General features: G+C 36.3%; 1 protein-coding gene across 7 annotated transcripts in view; it reads left to right on the forward strand.

The window, feature by feature from the left end:
• LOC133860722 (fatty acid amide hydrolase-like) overlaps positions 1-902 on the forward strand; it is a 41048-nt gene extending 40146 nt beyond the window's left edge. Inside the window, exons 20-21 of one of the 7 annotated variants that reach the window (XR_009898925.1) lie at positions 152-269; positions 643-902. Coding sequence is in view for 4 of the 7 variants with exons in the window: in XM_062296324.1 (XP_062152308.1) it covers positions 643-729 (87 nt within the window). In the remaining 3 variants the exon portion in view is untranslated. The remainder of the gene's footprint in view (positions 1-151; positions 270-642) is intronic. The other 6 variants (XR_009898924.1, XR_009898926.1, XM_062296326.1 and 3 more) reach the window with 6 other exon arrangements.
• Positions 903-18863: the final 17961 nt, after the last annotated feature.

Raw genomic sequence — 18863 nt, forward strand, 5'->3', positions numbered from 1 at the left:
AGGTTCTATGATGTATTTTGTTTCCACTTTCCTTAGCATACTTTCGTATATATAAGCATGATAAGAATGAAAAATTTAATCATTTAATTAATATTTTAATAATAAATTATCTTATCATGACAACTAAGGTGTAGAAATGTTTTCATTGTAGGCCCTCTGCAAGTCAGGCTACAGAAAGCCAGAGGTTTTCTATAATCTTCTTAATAAGGATTAGTTGCACGACAAACATCCATTGAATTACAAACGGTGATGGTCATACAAATTTGCAGGTTTTCTCTATTGGATATTTTTGTTTTTTGTTAAATTTATTGATAAATGGGAAACAATTTAAATGGAAGATAACCATGCATGTGTGGAGCATTATTTGAAACATTGACAGCTCAAAAGTGTATATTTTACTGTCATGAATCATGAGACTGCTAATAAATTGGCATTGCATATTTTATTGCTATGAGATATGAACTTGTCAATAAAAAAGACAGAAGGTTTAAGTCCCAAGACACTAATCAATCATGTAGACCGAGAGTTGACGTCCTAAGGCACTAATCAATCTGTCATTACATCATATTGTTGCATTGTGCATTATTAAATAAATCTGTATTTCATTAGATTATTGAACGCAGTTGACTCACTTAATTACAGTATGGGATTGTGGTGATAACCACAATCACATATATGTTTATGCAGGACAGGAGAGGAAGGTCAGTACTGATAGGATCTTTATGCTGAACCTATTATTTATGAATAAGGCTTTTAAGTATTTCTTTAAATATGTAATATTCTATATGTGGGTTTGTGCCGCATGTGGCAGATATGTTAATGCTTTGTGTGCCTTTATTATGTGAAAACATCAAATTATATTGTTTATATATTGAGGTAATTCAATCAGCTTTGATGTGTTATTGGTTCTTATGTTATATAAAAATATATTCCGCGCCAAATCTCAACTCTGATGATGTCGTAATGTCATGTGGAAATCGAAAATTTTCACTACGCTTTTTTTGTAAAAGTGGGGTGTCGCACTTGCAAACGTTGCATCGATGTCCAGGGACAAACCTTTCGTTGCAATTAAAACGAAACCCCTTATCTTGTTGCTTCTGCATCTCATCCCAAGTCAATTGTTTAAATTAAGTGACTGGGCTAGGTTGCATGTTTGGGGGTTATTTTGCGAACGTATCTTAATTCCCCTTGCAGACTGGTGGTTCAATTCTATATGGTAGCTTCGCTGGGCTCGGGTCAAATAATCATTATGCATACGCACAAGCTCAATAATCTATTGCAGCATTTTTGCTTTGAACATCCAAATTCCCCCTACAATTTCCTCCATGAATCCACCCAAGAAAGTCCTCATAAGCACCTTTGTGACCAGCCCCTTTACCCGATTAGCGAGTTTTTCAAACTTAGCTTGATAATCACGTAGAGACCCATGTTGTCGAACTCCGAACAAGGATTCATCATAATCTTCATATTCATTTGGGCCAAACCACACGACTACTTCATGTTCGAAGATTATGATGAATCCTTGTAATTTCTTTCCTTTCAATTCGATATGCTAGTTGGCTTTTCCCTCAAGGTGGAAGGTTGCTAGTGTGACTCTTTGCCCATCGAGTATATGTTGAAATTCAAAATAGTGTTTCACCTCAATGGTTTAAAACGTAGGGTCCCCCACCAAGAATTTGGGGAAATCAAATTTAAGCTGCCGATTGGGTTTTGTGTTAGTTTCGTCATGGTTCACAAAAGGAGGACTGGGCTATGGGTTAGCTTGCACAGAGGAATAGAAAGAGCTTCCTGAGGTACTTTCTGTTAGAACAGGTGGGTCCAGTTCATCCCATTCTGTCAGTAGTGGTGGGTCATCTCGTCGATCATCGGTCTTTGAGAACCGCTCCATCATTCAATGAAAGGAATTATCCAAACTATGCATCCTCTAGTCAATGCTACGAGTATGAGTTCCAATAAGTTAAAGGACCTTTAGATAATCTACCTTGAATTTTTCAATCCGTTCCTTGTCAATAGCCATTACTCTGTGATGCGCAATTTGGGTGGACAATTGAATGGTTGTCGAGGTTTACTTGTTTGCTGATACGGGTTGTTGGATTGGTGCTCTATGTTTATGGAATTTTGAAATGAGTTAAAAACTAGTGGTTCTGGGTATAAATGTTAAAGACAACAAATTATTTTTGGTTGGAATTCTTCTCTTGCTGAGAGTGAAACATAAGGAAAAGCCTAAGTCTACTTTTGTAACACCCCGGTCCCATATTGAGAAGAGATGAATAGGTCACATGGAGTGAGTGGTTTATAAAGATACTCATGGGTACTAAGTCCCACATTGCCTAGTTAATAGGTGAAACTGGACTTTATAAGGGATTCTAGGATAGCTCTAAATTGACTAGTCCTTTTGGATTGATAGCACAGATGTGGCTAGCCCTTTTCCTCAGGTCGTTACAAATGGTATCAGAGCCACCTAATAATGCCAGGTCATGTGGTATTGGAGCATTGCATGACGTGGCCCTAACGAGGATGTCAGGGGTTCAAAAGGGGAGTTTGTAACACCCCGGTATCATATTAGGAAAAGATGAATAGCTCACATAAAGTGAGTGGTTTATAAAGATACTCATTGGTGCTAAGTCCCACATTGCCTATTTACTAAGTGAAACTGGACTTTATAAGGGATTATAGGAAAGTTTTAAATTGACTAGTCCTTTTGGAGTGATAGCGTAGATGTGGCTAGCACTTTTCCCTAGGTCGTTACAACTGTAGCTTACAATCTCTAGAAATATCTACAAAGTAATATTATATAGACTCAACTTTCAGCTCCATGTTTCCTGTTGGGACAGCTGTGTTTAGCCTTAATACCTGGAACAAGGTTCAGCTCCTTGTTTCCTGTTGGCACAGCTGTTCCTGACTTCCATAGTCTTGATGTGCCTCATCTCTTGGATGTTTTTCAGGAGGTAGAGTGGCTTTAGAGTCAACCACATTGGAGTGAGTAAATACCACGTTAACATGCCCTTTCAAGGTCAACGGTAAAGGCATGGCGTTGAGCTTGCTTTGAAGTAAGGCAAAATGAGCAATAGAAAGAGGTTTGATAAAGATGTCAACAAGTTGGTCACGGCTGGACAGGAATTGGATGTCAAGAGTCTTGGAGGCAACCATATCACAAACAAAGTGAAAATCAATTTTCATGTGTTTGGTATAGGCGTGGAACACAGGATTGGAAGACAAATAGGTAGCCACTATATTATCACACCATAGAACTGGAGATTTGAGGGTGGGAATGCCAAGCTCATGGAGAAAAGACCAAAGCCAAGAGATCTCAACTACGGCATTAGCAAGAGCTTTGTACTCAGCTTGGTGCTAGAGCGAGCGACGATGGCTTGTTTGCGACAGCTCGAAGAAATAAAGTTGTGGCCAAGAAAAATACAATACCCATCGGTGGAACCCCAGTCATCTCGGTTGCCAGCCCAGTTGAAGTCAGTGGCTTGAAGGGTAGTGGAGGAGTGTTGTATTTGATGACCAAAGTGCTAGTTTGTTTGAGATAACCCAGAAGGTGCTTAACAAATTGCAAATGAAGTACAATATGTTTCTACAAGAACTGAGACAATTTGTTCACTGTGAAGGAGATATGTTGCCATGCTATTAAGTATTTTGAATTAAATTCTTTTCTTTATAAGAGGTGGAATATAATAACCTGGTTGAAACATAATGTTTTCTTTTAGTCCAAAATGATCAATATGTACAATTAGAACAAGTTATTGCTAAAATTTGTGTAGGAACATATACTTTTAATTTTAAAGAAAGGGTTTCAAATCTATGCTTATTTTCAACTCCCTTAAGCATTTTGTCGCTTACTATCAGGGCAAGTAATGCACAGTTATTGTAAAGCACCGACAATGCTTCGATACAGTGTGGGTCAGCAAAGGAAGCACCTTCAAAGGCAAACAGACTGGTGGTCGTGGACATTGGAGAAGAAACTAGTTTGGCGTCAACCATATGAGTGCGATGAAGGATGTCTAAAATGAATCGTTGTTGTGATAAGAGAGACCCACCAAGGGTGCCAATCACCTCAATACCCAAAAAGAAGTTGAGAGGACCACAATCTTTGATGGAGAAATCCGATTGCAGCAAGGATAGTAATTCGTCAATGGCAGAGGACTGAGGGCAAGTGAGGATGATATCATTCACATATATTAAGATAAATGTTGTGCAAATTATAATACTCGCAAGTGCACGAATCGTTTGCAATATACCATTATGCAAGTGCGAGGTCGATCCCACAAGGAATTATGTTGTGAAAATTAATCCCTATTCAAACTAATCTTATTTTAACCTAGTTCCAAATTTAGTGATTTTTAACAAAAGAAAACATAAACAAAAATAATGAAAATAAGAGGGTCTAGGGTTTCGGAATCCACACTCACCAAATCACAACAACCTAATCTCATGCTCATCACACATATTTCGAATTCTTTCAAACCAATCTTAGGTATGTTCTACTTTTGCTTCAAAAATAGTTTAAATCATTCAATGAATCCATTCTTCCACAAATCACAAAAGATATCTAGTTTCAACTAAATCATCAAATGTATCCATAGAATGAAACACAATGAATATCCAACATAAATGAAAACCCAAGCAATCAATTTAATGAAACCATTTCAAATCATCAGTTGTATCCGGAAATCACAAGAGATATCCAAAAATAATCTCAAAAACCGAAATAGAACAATGAGAAATCAAACCCATGAACTCAAATAGCATAAACAAGCATGAAACTCAGTTTCTATTCACTGGTGAGGTTTCATCCTCAACCCTAGACGAAAGTATTAGCTAGACATGAACAAAGAAAGCATAAATAAACTACAAGAATGCATTAAAAATGAATAAACTTACAAAATATTGAAGTTCTAGATCAAAATCGACCCAAAAACCCTAAGATACAGTGAAATCGGCCCCTAGGGCACTCCTAAGCGGCCTCCTCCGCGGCTCTCCCTCTAAAAATGAGAAAAGAATGGCATTTATAGAGTTAGCTAGGGTTTCTGAAATTCAAGCTCCGCATAAATTTGATCGATCGATTTTAAAATCGATCGATCTACTTAATAATCGATCGATCTACTTTTCGATCGATCTACTTAATAATCGATCGATCTACTTTTCGATCGATCTACTTAATATTCTATTGATCTACTTTTCGATCAATCGAATTAATATTCGATCGATCTACTTTTTCAGCACTTCCGAAAATCTAGCTTTTCTATGTATTTTTGCCTTGAAAATTGTCATTTTTCTCTTATTGCCCTGCAAAACGCAAAAACACTAAAACTAACCAAAACATCAGAAAGTAACAAAGCTAAAGGTTTAACTAATGTAAATTAAGGGGTCCAAATATACACTTTTTGGTACTCATCAAATACCCCAAAACTTACATTTTGCTAGTCCCTTAGCAAAACAAAATGAGAAACAAAAACAAAGCATGAAACATAAGTCCTCTTTCATGAGAAAAACGATTGCATTTAGCATATGCAACAAGCCTTTTAAACCCCTAGGACTCCCTAGTGGACGAGTGAAATCTCGTGAGGGTTTGCCAGAAATGATACCCACAAACATTGAAACACTATGTTGTCAACAAGAAAGAATTTTCACACAAACCACAGTTCATACATCATTGGCATGCTTAAAAAGACAAACCCCATCATAAACATCAACAGGGGATCCAACATCAAATCACTCATAAATGGACAATTAAGACATCACATTTTCTCAAAAGTTTAGAGTGAAATCAACATGTAATTATGAGGTTTCATTTTAATCTCAAGATAAGTACCTCAAAAATCGTTGGACTCCCTATCAAATGAAACAACCAAGGCAAGATATGCAAATTATTTTATTTTATATATATATATATATATATATATATTTTTTTTTTTTTTGTGTAGGCTATGCAATGCTCGGCTCCCTTAAGCTTTCTAGTTGACCCATGTAACGAGTGTTGGGCCAGTGGCTCCCGAAACCAGATGGTCTTAGGGCACTAGATGTAGAAACATCCCTAAGGACTTAATTACTCAAGTCAAAAAAGTTACGAAGCCAAACTAGCCATACAATTAACCAAATTGAAATTCTCACCTTTTGACGTGAACACTCAATGCTTAGTGAGGCAAGAGGCCCGGTTACTCAGTGAAAAACTCAAAATGATCTCTTTTTCTTTTTTCTTTTTTCTTTTTATATATATATATATATATATATATATATATATATATATATATATATATATATATATATATATATATATATAAATATCTTGCAAGCCAAGGTTATTTATCAATAAGTCATCCAACAATTCTCAAAATACACAATTAAGCACAAATTCATACCCCACAGAATACATGCTAATGTGCTCGTGATAATTCAACTCAAACAAGTGAAGTCTCACTAGCCCAAAAATAAGTCAAAAGACTCAGATTCCTAATGACATGATGTGTTCAAAACTTTAAGCAAGCCGATGAAATACAAACCACAGCTATGGCTTAACTCAAACTTGACAACAAATTTTTTTTTTTTTTTTTTTTTAGAACAAAAAGACAACTAAAAATAACTAAACAAACAGAAAAAATAAATAAACAAACAAACAGACAAGTATTTTTCCATACCCCCAAACTTGAATTACACATTGTCCTCAATGTGTAGTGTAGAAATACATTACCAGAAGTAAGGAAAAATCAAGGTGTGAAAAAGGTCAAGGCGGACCCCCTAAACTTAAATACCAAAACACTTGTCAACAAAAACTAACAGCAATATTTTCTCATAGAAATAAACATCAAAAGGTTAATTGCTGTCAGAAACAAAAATAAAATAACAAGAAATGAAATGAAAAATGAAAGAAATTAAATGTACAGAAAGTAAAAAGGGAAAAAGAAAATTTACAGCGCCTTCCCCGATCATGTGGATATCCAACCAATCCCTTCCACCATTTCCTCTTGAAAATTTGGTATCCCTCTGGTGGAATGTTTCGCCATTTTATGTAGCCAACTTGCTTGCTTCGAATGATCTTCTTAGGACGATGGTGCCTAGATTTGCGCAGTTGTGTGCATAGATCCTTGACAGTTTTGACATAAGATGGCTCTTTGAGACATTTAAGAATTGAAGCTTGAGGCTCATGAAATGTCTCAAGAGGGATGGTGATGAAGGAATGAGCTTCAGTACTCATTTCCTTGTCATTGGACATATTTGGATTTGGCGGGGGCGCTGTGTGCTCCAGGTGCTCCTCATTTTCTTTCTCCTCATTGCTATCCATAATTTCCTCATTCTCAAACATGGTGATGTTAGGGACATGCTCATGACAAAAATAGCTAGCATCATCCTCATCAATAATGTAGTGCCCTTCAGCCATCAACTGACTTCGAAACTCTTCTTCCTCTATTCTGGTGACTTCAGCAACCAGATATTCGAGCTGTCCTTCTATCCTTGCAATCGCCTGAGTGTTTTCCATAACAGCATTCTTCACGTCACTAATAGCCTGGCCCGTGAGCTCCATGAAGACCTTGAGAGTGTCTTCCAAAGTGGACTGTGAAGAAGATGCTGGATAATTGTAGGATGAAGGATGGGAAGATTGGTTATCGAACTGCAGATAATCAGGTTGGTGCAGTTCTTGAGATTGGGGAGCACAATTTCCCATGGCTTGAGCTTGCCCCGAGAAATCAGGATGGTCGCTCCCGTCCGGGTTGTAAAAATCGAAATTTGAATCAAATCCCGGGCTGGAGAAATTGGTGTTCACTTGCTCATAAGAAAGATTGCAGAATTGTCCCCAGGAGGGACAACTACTAGCACTATGATAAGGATCAGAGCAATATGAACATGGTTCATGTGGGTTGAAACTGTAAAGGTAGTTGGTTGGAGCAAGTGTCCTACCACTAGGTGAAGCATGTTGTGCAGAAGAATCACAATAATTATCAAAGTAAAAACTCATGTTTCACTTACACCATATAGCAAGAAAATATCCCACCAAAGATATGAACCAAATTTTTTTTTTTTTTAATAAATTAATCAAAGAAAAACAAACAATAAAATAATATAAAACAGAAACAGAATATTAACAAAATAAACTAAAAACAACTTTTTTTTTTTTTTGGTTTTCTGCTGCTTAGAAAATTTGTACGATCGAAGTAAAGTTCGATCGATCGAGTTTCGATTGATCAAATTACTTCTAGATCGATCGACTTTATATAGGGTGAATGCTTTCTCGATCGATCGAATTGATACTCGATCGATCAACTTCGCAGGGCACTCAGAAAGTGCAGAAACAGCAAAAATAGAACCGGGAACACAAAAAAATTTCTTCCTTTTTTTTTTTTTTTTTTTTAGAACAAAAAACAAAAACAGAAACAAAACAACAATTACATGAAACAAAAATCTACCTAAACAAGTAGAAAAATAAAATCAATTCAAACAAAAATCAATTTCCACAAACTAAACAATTCCCCGGCAACGGCGCCAAAAACTTGTTGTGCAAATTATAATACTCGCAAGTGTACGAATCGTTTGCAATATAGCGTTATGCAAGTGCGAGGTCGATCCCACGAGGAATTGTATTGTGAAAATTACTCCCTATTCAAACTAATCCTATTTTAACCTAGTTCCAAATTTAGTGATTTTTAACAAAAGAAAACATAAACAAAAATAATGAAAATAAGGGGGTCTAGGGTTTCGGAATCCACACTCACCAAATCACAACAACCTAATCTCATGCTCATCACACATATTTCTAATTCTTTCAAACCAATCTTAGGTATGTTCTACTTTTACTTCAAAAATAGTTTAAATCATTCAATGAATCCATTCTTCCACAAATCACAAAAGATATCTAGTTTCAACTAAATCATCAAATGTATCCATAGAATGAAACACAATGAATATCCAACATAAATGAAAACCCAAGCAATCAATTTAATGAAACCATTTCAAATCATCACTTGTATCCGGAAATCACAAGAGATATCCAAAAATAATCTCAAAAACAGAAATAGAACAATGAGAAATCAAGCCCATAAACTCAAATAGCATAAACAAGCATGAAACTCAGTTTCTATTCACTGGTGAGGTTTCATCCTCAACCCTAGACGAAAGTATTAGCTAGACATGAACAAAGAAAGCATAAATAAACTACAAGAATGCATTAAAAATGAATAAACTTACAAAAGATTGAAGTTTTAGGTCAAAATCGACCCAAAAACCCTAAGATACAGTGAAATCGGCCCCTAGGGCACTCCTAAGCGGCCTCCTCCGCGGCTCTCCCTCTAAAAATGAGAAAATAATGGTATTTATAGAGTTAGTTAGGGTCTCTGAAATTCCAACTCCACATAAATTCGATCGATCGATTTTAAAATCAATCGATCTACTTTTCGATCGATCTACTTAATAATCGATCGATCTACTTTTCAATCGATCTACTTAATATTCAATCGATCGAATATTAATTCGATCGATCTACTTTTTCAGCACTTCCGAAAATCCAGTTTTTCTATGTATTTTTGCCTTGAAAATTGTCATTTTTCTCTTATTGCCCTTCAAAACGCAAAAACACTAAAACTAACCAAAACATCAGAAAGTAACAAAGCTAAAGGTTTAACTAATGTAAATTAAGGAGTCCAAATATACACTTTTTGGCACTCATCAATAAAGATTATAAATGTTTCAGAGTCGAAGGTAAATAGTGATGTGTCAAATTTAGCACCATGAAAACCAAGGGCAAGCAGCTTGTTACTCAATCTAAAGAACCAAGCTCAAGGAGCTTGTTTAAGCTCGTAAAGAGCTTTTTGGAGTTTGCAAATATCCTGAGGAAATTATGGGTGAGAGAACCCAAGGGGCTTAGACATGAATATAGTTTCAGCTACGATTCCATAGAGAAAGTTTTGTTATTCATGTTAATTTGCCTCATAGCCCAGCCAGCGAAGGTAGCAAGAGATAGAACAATGCATACCATAGTGGGTTTGATGACTCGGTTATAGGCTTCTCCGTAGTCAATACTCGATTGTTGATGAAATCCCTTAGCAACTAGCCTAGCTTTGTAACGATCAAATGTACCATCAGCCTTGGATTTGATCCAAAAAACTCATTTGCAACCAATGATATGCTGAGCACAAGTTGCCTAGTTTGATTTTTGAGCAAGGCATCGAACTCAGTATTCATTGATACACGCCATTGAGGATGCTTGATGGATGAAGAATAACAAGCCAGTTCCACATCACTAATTTGGCATTTTAGATTAGGCCATCCATCTTTGGATGTTGTCAATCGAGTTGTTAAGGATAAAAATTTGCCTGTGTCCAATTTCGATTTCAATGAAAATGTTGTATGTGTTTCATGCCAGCTAGGCAAAAATAAAAAGCAGCCTTTTAATTCTTCCATTTGTATCTCACTTCAACCATTGCAATTGATTCACACCAACATATGGACATCCCCAATTCTATCCATCATTGGTTACAAATACTATGTGGTCTTTGTAGATGACTTCTCTTGTTTCACTTGGATCTATCATCTTTATAAAAAATTTGAGGTTTTTGAAATCTTTGTCAAGTTTAAGCTATTAGTAGAGAATCAATTCTCAACTAAAATTAAACAACTCCAATATGATGGTGGAAGAGAATATACCTCTATCAACTTTCAGTCTTTTTTTACTAAGAATGGCATACTTCATAGAAAATCTTGTCCATATACTTCTCAACAAAATGGACTAGCCGAAAGAAAACTCAGACATATTTTGGAAACTGGATTAACTCTTTTGGCTCATTCTCATCTCTCTAACAAGTATTGGGTGGATGCCTTCCTCACTGATGTCTACTATTAATAGGCTACCTACACCCATTCTTGAACACCAATCTCCCCACTTTAAGCTTTACTAAGTGTGAACCCAATTACCGAAAGCTTAAAGTGTTTGGTTGCCTATGCTTTCCACTGCTTAGACTTTATGGCTTGCACAAGTTAGAGTATAGATCAAAACCTTGCATTTTTCTTGGCTACAACCATGCTGGTTACAAGTGTTTGGATCCTGTCACTAACAAAGTTTATTTGTCTCGACATGTTGTCCTTGATGAAGGTTCCTTCCTTGCAAAAGATCAAGCTTCCTCACATCTACCATCCAAGGTGAATGCTCAAGGTGACATTCCTTTTCCACTTTCTATTTCAATTCCTAATGAAAAATAGAATTGACTTCTAAAATAAAGCAAGTGTGTGTGTGCACAATGTGTTAACAAAATAATGCGGAAAATAAATAACACAAGATTTTTGTTAACGAAGTGGAAACTCAAGATGAGAAAAACCACTCTGGGGCAGCCAAACCCAGGATATCCACTATTCAAAAGACAAGACTAGTTACAAGATAGTAGCACTCACATACCCCTAATGCAGTCGTCGTACCTTGCACTCTAACGTGTAGCCTAAAACGAACGCCTCCCAACCAGGTCTCCTACCTGAAGGGGTCTTCAATAGAATCCTTTACCTTAGGGCCGACCCCTAAGATAGACTTCAGTTTAAACGCAGCAACAGCACACACAACAACGGCTTCAGAGAGATCAACTCAGCTCAATAACCTCACAAAATAACTCTCTAAGCACTAGTGGAATTCAGTACCAAATTCTTACAATTCTCAAGCACAGGGGCCTCTATTTATAGGCTAAGGACTCAAATGAGCGTCTGGCTTGATAAAGCTAGGCGCCGTCCGGACGGTGGTCATAAGCCGTCCGGATGGACAACTGTGCGACCGAAATTTCAAGAATTTCGCTGAAAATCTTTCCTGTTTGAGAGCCGCGTACGAACGGTGTTGCCCTATCGTCCGAACGATCGCACGTCCGCTGCAAGTAATTTTCTTATAAAGGCTTCGCGCATCTGGACCAAGAGGATGGCCGTCCGGATGGATGATCTGCTACACGCAATTTCCATATCTGTCATACGTGCGTCTGGACCATGGTAGACTGGCGTCCAGAAGTTTGAATTTGAATTGCAAACTTGCCTTAAGGAGTAGCGCGTCCGGACAGGAATCCACGTCGTCCGGACGGTTGCGGCAATCTTCCCATATTTGATTTTGAAAATAAAATCTGAAGCTTGGTCGAACACTGAGAGTCGTCCAGACGGGCTGCTGAATCGTCCGGACGTATGCAAGCTGGAGCAGTTTGAAGCTTCTCGACACAGAGGAAGGTCCAGACGAGAATCCACGTCGTACGGACGGATGATGCTTTAGTCTGATGTTCGTCCGAACGGTATCTCACGTTGTCCGGATGGTTGATACATTGGACAGCTAGGCATCCAGACGGTATGACTCGTCGTCCGGACGGCTGGCAGGTAACAGAATTTTCCGACTTGCAAACTGTGCAGAATCTTCTGGAACCCTTCTGAATAGCGGAAACCCTGTTAAAAAGCATCTTTACAAAGAAGTGATTTTGTCTAACAGAATGTGGCCAATTACAAACTAACACCTAATTCTTTTCCTAATTCAACTATTGTCTTTGAGAATATTGATGTTTATAATCTTCCTAATCACCACTTTCAAATCCCTCTAGTGAACACTACACCATTATCCTCTACTACAACAGATACTCAAGCTTCTCCAGCATCTCACCCTGGTAATTCTGCACCCACACATGTAGCAGATTCTGCTACACCTACTCTGGATTCTGTAGCAGCCACTCCATTTCCTATATCCATCTCAGATCAGCCTACACATCCTCCATCTTATGCCATGATCACCAGGTCTAAAACTAACTCCCTTCGGCCTAAAGCCTTCTCAAACTACAAACTCTTCCACACTACCACTCCTAAACCAGAACCTACTTCCTATAGCAGAGTTGCCACTAACTCAAAATGGAGAGCCTCCTTGCAACTCGAATATGATGCCTTAATGTCTAATAACACTTGGACCTTGTGTCCTAGGCCACTCAAACACAACATCATTCGAAACAAATGGGTGTTTAAAATCAAGAGGAAAGCTGATGGTTCTGTGGAAAGATTTAAAGCTAGATTAGTTGCTAAGGGGTTTGATCAACAAAATGGAGTGGACTACAAAGAGACATTTAGCCCTATGATCAAACCTTCTACCATCAAAATCATAGTAGCATTGACAGTACACTTTGATTGGGAGATTAGACAACTAGATGTGTCAAATGCTTTCTTACAAGGGTCATTAGGTGAGGAGGTTTACATGGAGCAGCCCCAGGGATTTATTGACAAAACCACTCCAGATTTTGTGTGTAGGTTACACAAAGCCATCTATGGTCTAAAATAAGCTCCAAGAGCTTGGTTCACTAGATTGTCTACTTCTCTTCTTGATCTTGGTTTCAAGGCTTCACTTGTTGATACATCCCTGTTCATTTACATTTGTGGCAAGGTTCAGATTTACATGTTGGTTTATGTGGATGATTTAATAATCACAGGCACTCACTCTTGTGTCATTCACTCTATTATTGTACAATTCCAGAGTGAATTTCCCCTAAAAGACTTAGGTGCTTTGATTTTTTTTCTTGGCATTTAGGTAACCCGCACCAATGCTGGTCTTCACCTTTGTCAGACCAAATATATCAAGGATTTACTTCTCAAGACTCACATGGATGGTGCTAAACCAACCAAGTCTCCATGTGCATCGGGATCCAAGTTATCCAAGCTAGATGGAGAACCATTACATGATCCCACAATTTTTCGCCAAGTGGTGGTTGCACTTCAATATTGCACACTCACACGGCCAGAGATCTCATTTTCAGTCAATCAACTATGTCAACATATGCACTCCCCTTCCTCCACGCACTGGACTGCTGCTAAAAGAGTCTAGAGGTACCTCCAAGGTTCACTTGACCATGGTCTCTACTATACCAAAAGCACCATTCAACTCAATGCTTTCTGCAACTCTGTGTAATGCCCAAGAAATTCAAGCTCTTAAGAATTCATTGATATTGTTGAGGAGACAATATCCATAAGTTTTTATAAGTAAACCTAAAGTTGTTTTGAAAACTTAAAGATCAAACCTTAAAACCTTTAAGACCAAAAAGTAACTTTTAAGCTTTAAACTTTGACTGAACTGAAAATAGGTCAAACGAACTCAGATTTAGTTGATTCAAAGACTGTTGTGCTCACAAAAGAAAGGTATATCATATGGAAAAAGTTAGTAAAAAGTACACTAGTTGACTTTTTAGAATTTCAATTGACTATTTAAGAGCCAAGTAACACTTTTTGTTGATCTTTAACTTCTAAATTGGGACACGTTAAATATGCTTTTAGGCCTTATAATGACTCAATAAATATATATATATATAGAAAATAATTGAATCCTGTGAAGTTAGAATTCAATTTGATAACAGTTGACTTTTTGACCCAAAACCAGTGCTTAAACGACCCCAACTATCGAATTAAACGAAAAAAACTATCAAAGAAAAATATCACCATGCTTCTATAACATTTTTATGTAAAAATCAAGAGTAATGTTGAAGGAATAAAAGATCTCAAGAATATCACAAGAGTAATCATGAAAAGAAAGAAAAATTAGTAAAGCAAGTGTGAACACAGAAAGTAGTTTAAAGATATTTTGACTTAATAGATAGAAACTTTGATTGGACCGAAACTAAGTTAGAACAAACTCAAAATGAGTCGAACTAAAAAGAGAAAGTGTTTGTCTTGAAGTCCTCTATCCACCCTCAAAATTTCACACCAATCGGAGTAGGTTTGACTACATACAAATTGCACGGAGTAGACTGCCATCTATTTGGACTAAAATCCTAAAAATCAAATAGATAATAAAGTAAGGACTAGTTTGCAAGAACTTATCTAATAAGTTAATACTTTTATTACATTTTGCACCTTATACGCTTACTTGCCTTCTATAAATAATCATGCAAGGGTCTTTTTTTTTTCCACACAAATCATCGACAACTTTCATGAAAGCTTTTGCTTTGGTTTTCTCTTCTTCTTCCTTTTTTTTTTTTTTTTTTTTTTTTTTTTTTTTTTTTTGTCTCTCTCTCCTTCTACCACATGGCCACTTTGGGGTTCTTGAAGTTTTTCTCTCCAAATCAGATTGCTAAGTAATCTTGGTGCATGGGGTGACTTCTTAGATATTCCTAAGAAAGTGTTTAATTCACTTTCGCTGTATCGAGTCTGAAAACTCAAAAGATATAGTTTGAACGTGAAACTTGGCATCTCTCTCTTACTATTTGATTTCATTACTTGTTTTATGAATTGTTTAAAGACCCAATAAGCTTAAGAGATAAAAGAATTAAAGTAAAAAGTAATATAAACTGCTTTTACATTTCATTGTCCTCATGACTGATCTTATGATTTTCATAAGTTGATCGTATTTACTCTTATTGTCCTTATGATATATTTTAAACATTCAAGTTCATATTTGGTGGTATTAGTCATATAGCCTCGTCATCAAATGGTGAACCAAGGTTTTAAGATTGTTATAAGTGATCGTCTCAAACATAATGAAGTGATGGATAATAATAAATATAAAGAGATGAGGGTCTATAAATAATGATTTGTTTAATAGATAATTGATATATATATATATATATATATATATATATATATATATATATATATATATATATATATATTATTGTATGGATAGATTTATACGTAGAAAAGAAGTCTAAGGAACTACACGGAGAAGAGAGTAAATATGGATGTACTTACTGAGGGTGATTCTTTGTTTCATTAGGATTAAATATTATATTTGTTCATTGCTTGGATAATTGTTCATGAATTTCATGTTGTGTTCAAATAATAAAATGGCTGAGAAGATAGCCATCAACAAAACTAATGTAGTAGCAAGGGGAAGAAAGGCTAATCAATGGACCCAGAGGTGTCCAAAGTCCTAATATATATCTAATGCTGAGACCATTAAGATTTCAGTAAAAATAGGTAAGAATTTAAAGTGTGAGGTTTAACGGACATGAATGGGTTCAGATAACCTAAGAATCAGAGGTCTGAAGTAAGATGATCATAAAACACAAACTAAATAGTTACTACGATGCATATTCATACAACCTTTGCATTTGTATTCTTTATGAACTGTTATTAATCTAATGGTAACTTAGTTATGAAGATGGATGACTCACTTGTTTGTCTATGTTAATATGATGACATCATATTTGCATAGTTATTGATGCAGATCAGGAGGTTGGGCATGGACCCATATGTCAGTTTTGATGGCTTTTAAAACCATTATCAGATTTATAACTAGTAAATATGTACTAGCCTAGAAATAGCTAGTTGTATTTATGTGTGTTTTATTTTATGGCATGTAAATATTTATAATGATGTTATGTTTGGCATGTTTTATGTTGTATGTTTATGTGCCGTTTGTGGCATTAATTTTGATGCACCTAGTGTGCATATGGCATGTAAAGATAAACCTAAGTAACTTTTAATAAATGTATCTACGTATTTCAGTCAGCTCCAATGTGTTATGCTATCAATTCCTAAGACTTTAAAAAAATATATATATTCCGCCGCAAGAGTTTATCTCTGATGTAGTAATGTCACGTGAAAACCGGAGGTTTCTGCTTACGAATTTGCAGGCTCAAATTTAGAGTGTTACACTCTGATTGGGCTGGATGTCTTGATAATCGCAGGCCCACCATTGGCTTTGCAGTGTTTATGGGTGACTGTCTGGTGTCCTGTAGTGCAAAAAAACAGACTGTTTCCAGATCTAGTACTGAGGCTAAGTATCTCTCACTTGCCATAACAACTGCTGAATTATTTTGGCTTTGGATGCTCTTTCAAGATATTTGCATCCCTCTTCCAGTTGCTCATGTCCCCTCGTGTGAAAATATCAATGCTCTTGCCTTAGCCTCTAATCTTGTTTACCATGGTCGAACCTAGCACATAGAAGTGGGCTACCACTTTGTTCGGGAAAAAGTACTCAATCATGATATCATAATTAAATTCATCTCTACAAATGATCAAGTGGCTGATGCATTCACCAAAGGCATAACTTCTGCTCGGTTTCTCTTTTTAAGATCCAAGTTGATGGTGGTTCACCCCCCATCACCTTGCGGGGGCTGTTGAAGTATATGATGCATATAAGGAAACTAAACCAGCTGCGGGAAAGATGAGGACATCAAGGCCAGCTGTGATTGAAAAGGTAAGGAAACAGGACTATGAAGATTCAGCTAAAACAGGGGAAGTATATTTGGAAACATCTCAAGCGTTACCAACAAGCTTTCAATCAAGAGTTACTAGCCGTTACAGATGTGATATTGACAACAAGGGAAGGAAGGTTTGGCACGACAGAAATGCAGTGAATATCAGGAATAAATGACAATAGTTACTACCAAACCGTTATACATACAAATTTGTAACAGCTCATTAGTTTTGTCTTCTTTCTTGTTGTAAATCTACAATCACTGGTGTATATAATACTGAGTACGTACTAATGTAAATCATTGAGTTTTGAATTAAGAAGCAACTCAAATTTTCAGCTGGATTTACGGGAGTGTTTTTGTGCGATTTTAGAAACGAGCGTGACTCAGTGCAATGAAGGAAAACTGAAGATTAATGGGGGATGAATGTTCATGCAGCTGGATTTGGTTGGTTGGGGGTTGATGCTGAGGGACTGGGTTGTTGGTGGATTAACAGAAAAAGATGTTGGCGATTATGGATTTGTGGATTTGTGCATAGAAAGACCGGTGGTGATTTTCTGGATTTCGGGAGTGGCTTGGTTCTGTGTGATGCGGAAGTCTTTCGGTGGATGGAAGTAGAAAAACTGATGGTTGGGATCACTAAGAATATGCGACAGTGATGGAGAAGAAATTTGTTTGCATGTTTGAATTGTTTTCTAGGCCGTAGACATTTGGGTTGCAAATGGCAAGTGATAACGGCTATGAAGGGATCAAATCTGGTGTGCGGAATTGGATTTGAACCTATTCTGATTCCAATTGATGAGATAGACATAAAAAAAAAAATTAAAAAAATAAAAAAGAAAGAAAGAAAGAAAGAAAACAGAAAAAAGCAAACAGAGGTAGAAGAGACCACAATTGTTTGATAAAATTCCTCTATGAAAATTTCTTTATTGATCGATATATATGCCTTAAATAAGCAAATCTGTTGTAATTTCAATACTACTCTAATCCCAATCCAAGAGAGGAAACATATCCCTAGCCTCCTAAATTACTATAAGACCCAGAAATAATTTGGGTGTTTGCTTGTTACTCAACCATAACACTTAAAATAATAAAACACATTAGAAGCTTAGAAAAATATTGATTCTTAATCAGACCTACTTTAGTAAAAAGAAAAAAAGTCATATATCGATTTTCTGACTTCGTATGAGTGGAGACTTGATAGAGTTGGAAAGCTGGTTCAAAGGCTTGCAAATTCATATTTCATGACCTTTTGCTAATTTCAACGTTTACTTGATCAAAACAGGCCATAAATAGAAGACTAAAAAGCTAGACCTTAGGGTTTCATCTACAATTACGAACGGGCGAGAATGCATATGAGTGAGTCTAAGGGTCTCATCCACAATTGTTGTAGTGCCCAAATTTTAATTCCTGATTTAAGACATCTTAACTTAATATTAAGATTGAGTTGATATATATATATATATATATATATGAATATTGATAGAAACAAATTAAGGTCGCAGTGTGAATTGAATTAAGAAAAGTTGTGTGGGGTGAAATCTAATTTTAGAAGTTAAACTTGTGATGCAAGTTTAGAATTAAGATAAGTTTTGGGTCAAAATTATAATTAATAAAAAGTGTATAGAAAAAATCTTTGAACCCTTACTATTTGATTAAAAACACATGGTAGAAATTTGGAGTCAATTTGAGAACATTTTGGTCTACAATCTAATTAAAGAAATTAAATAGACCTAAGATTTTGGATAGGTG

Source organism: Alnus glutinosa, chromosome 2, assembly GCF_958979055.1.
Source record: "Alnus glutinosa chromosome 2, dhAlnGlut1.1, whole genome shotgun sequence".
Taxonomy (NCBI): Eukaryota; Viridiplantae; Streptophyta; class Magnoliopsida; order Fagales; family Betulaceae; genus Alnus; species Alnus glutinosa.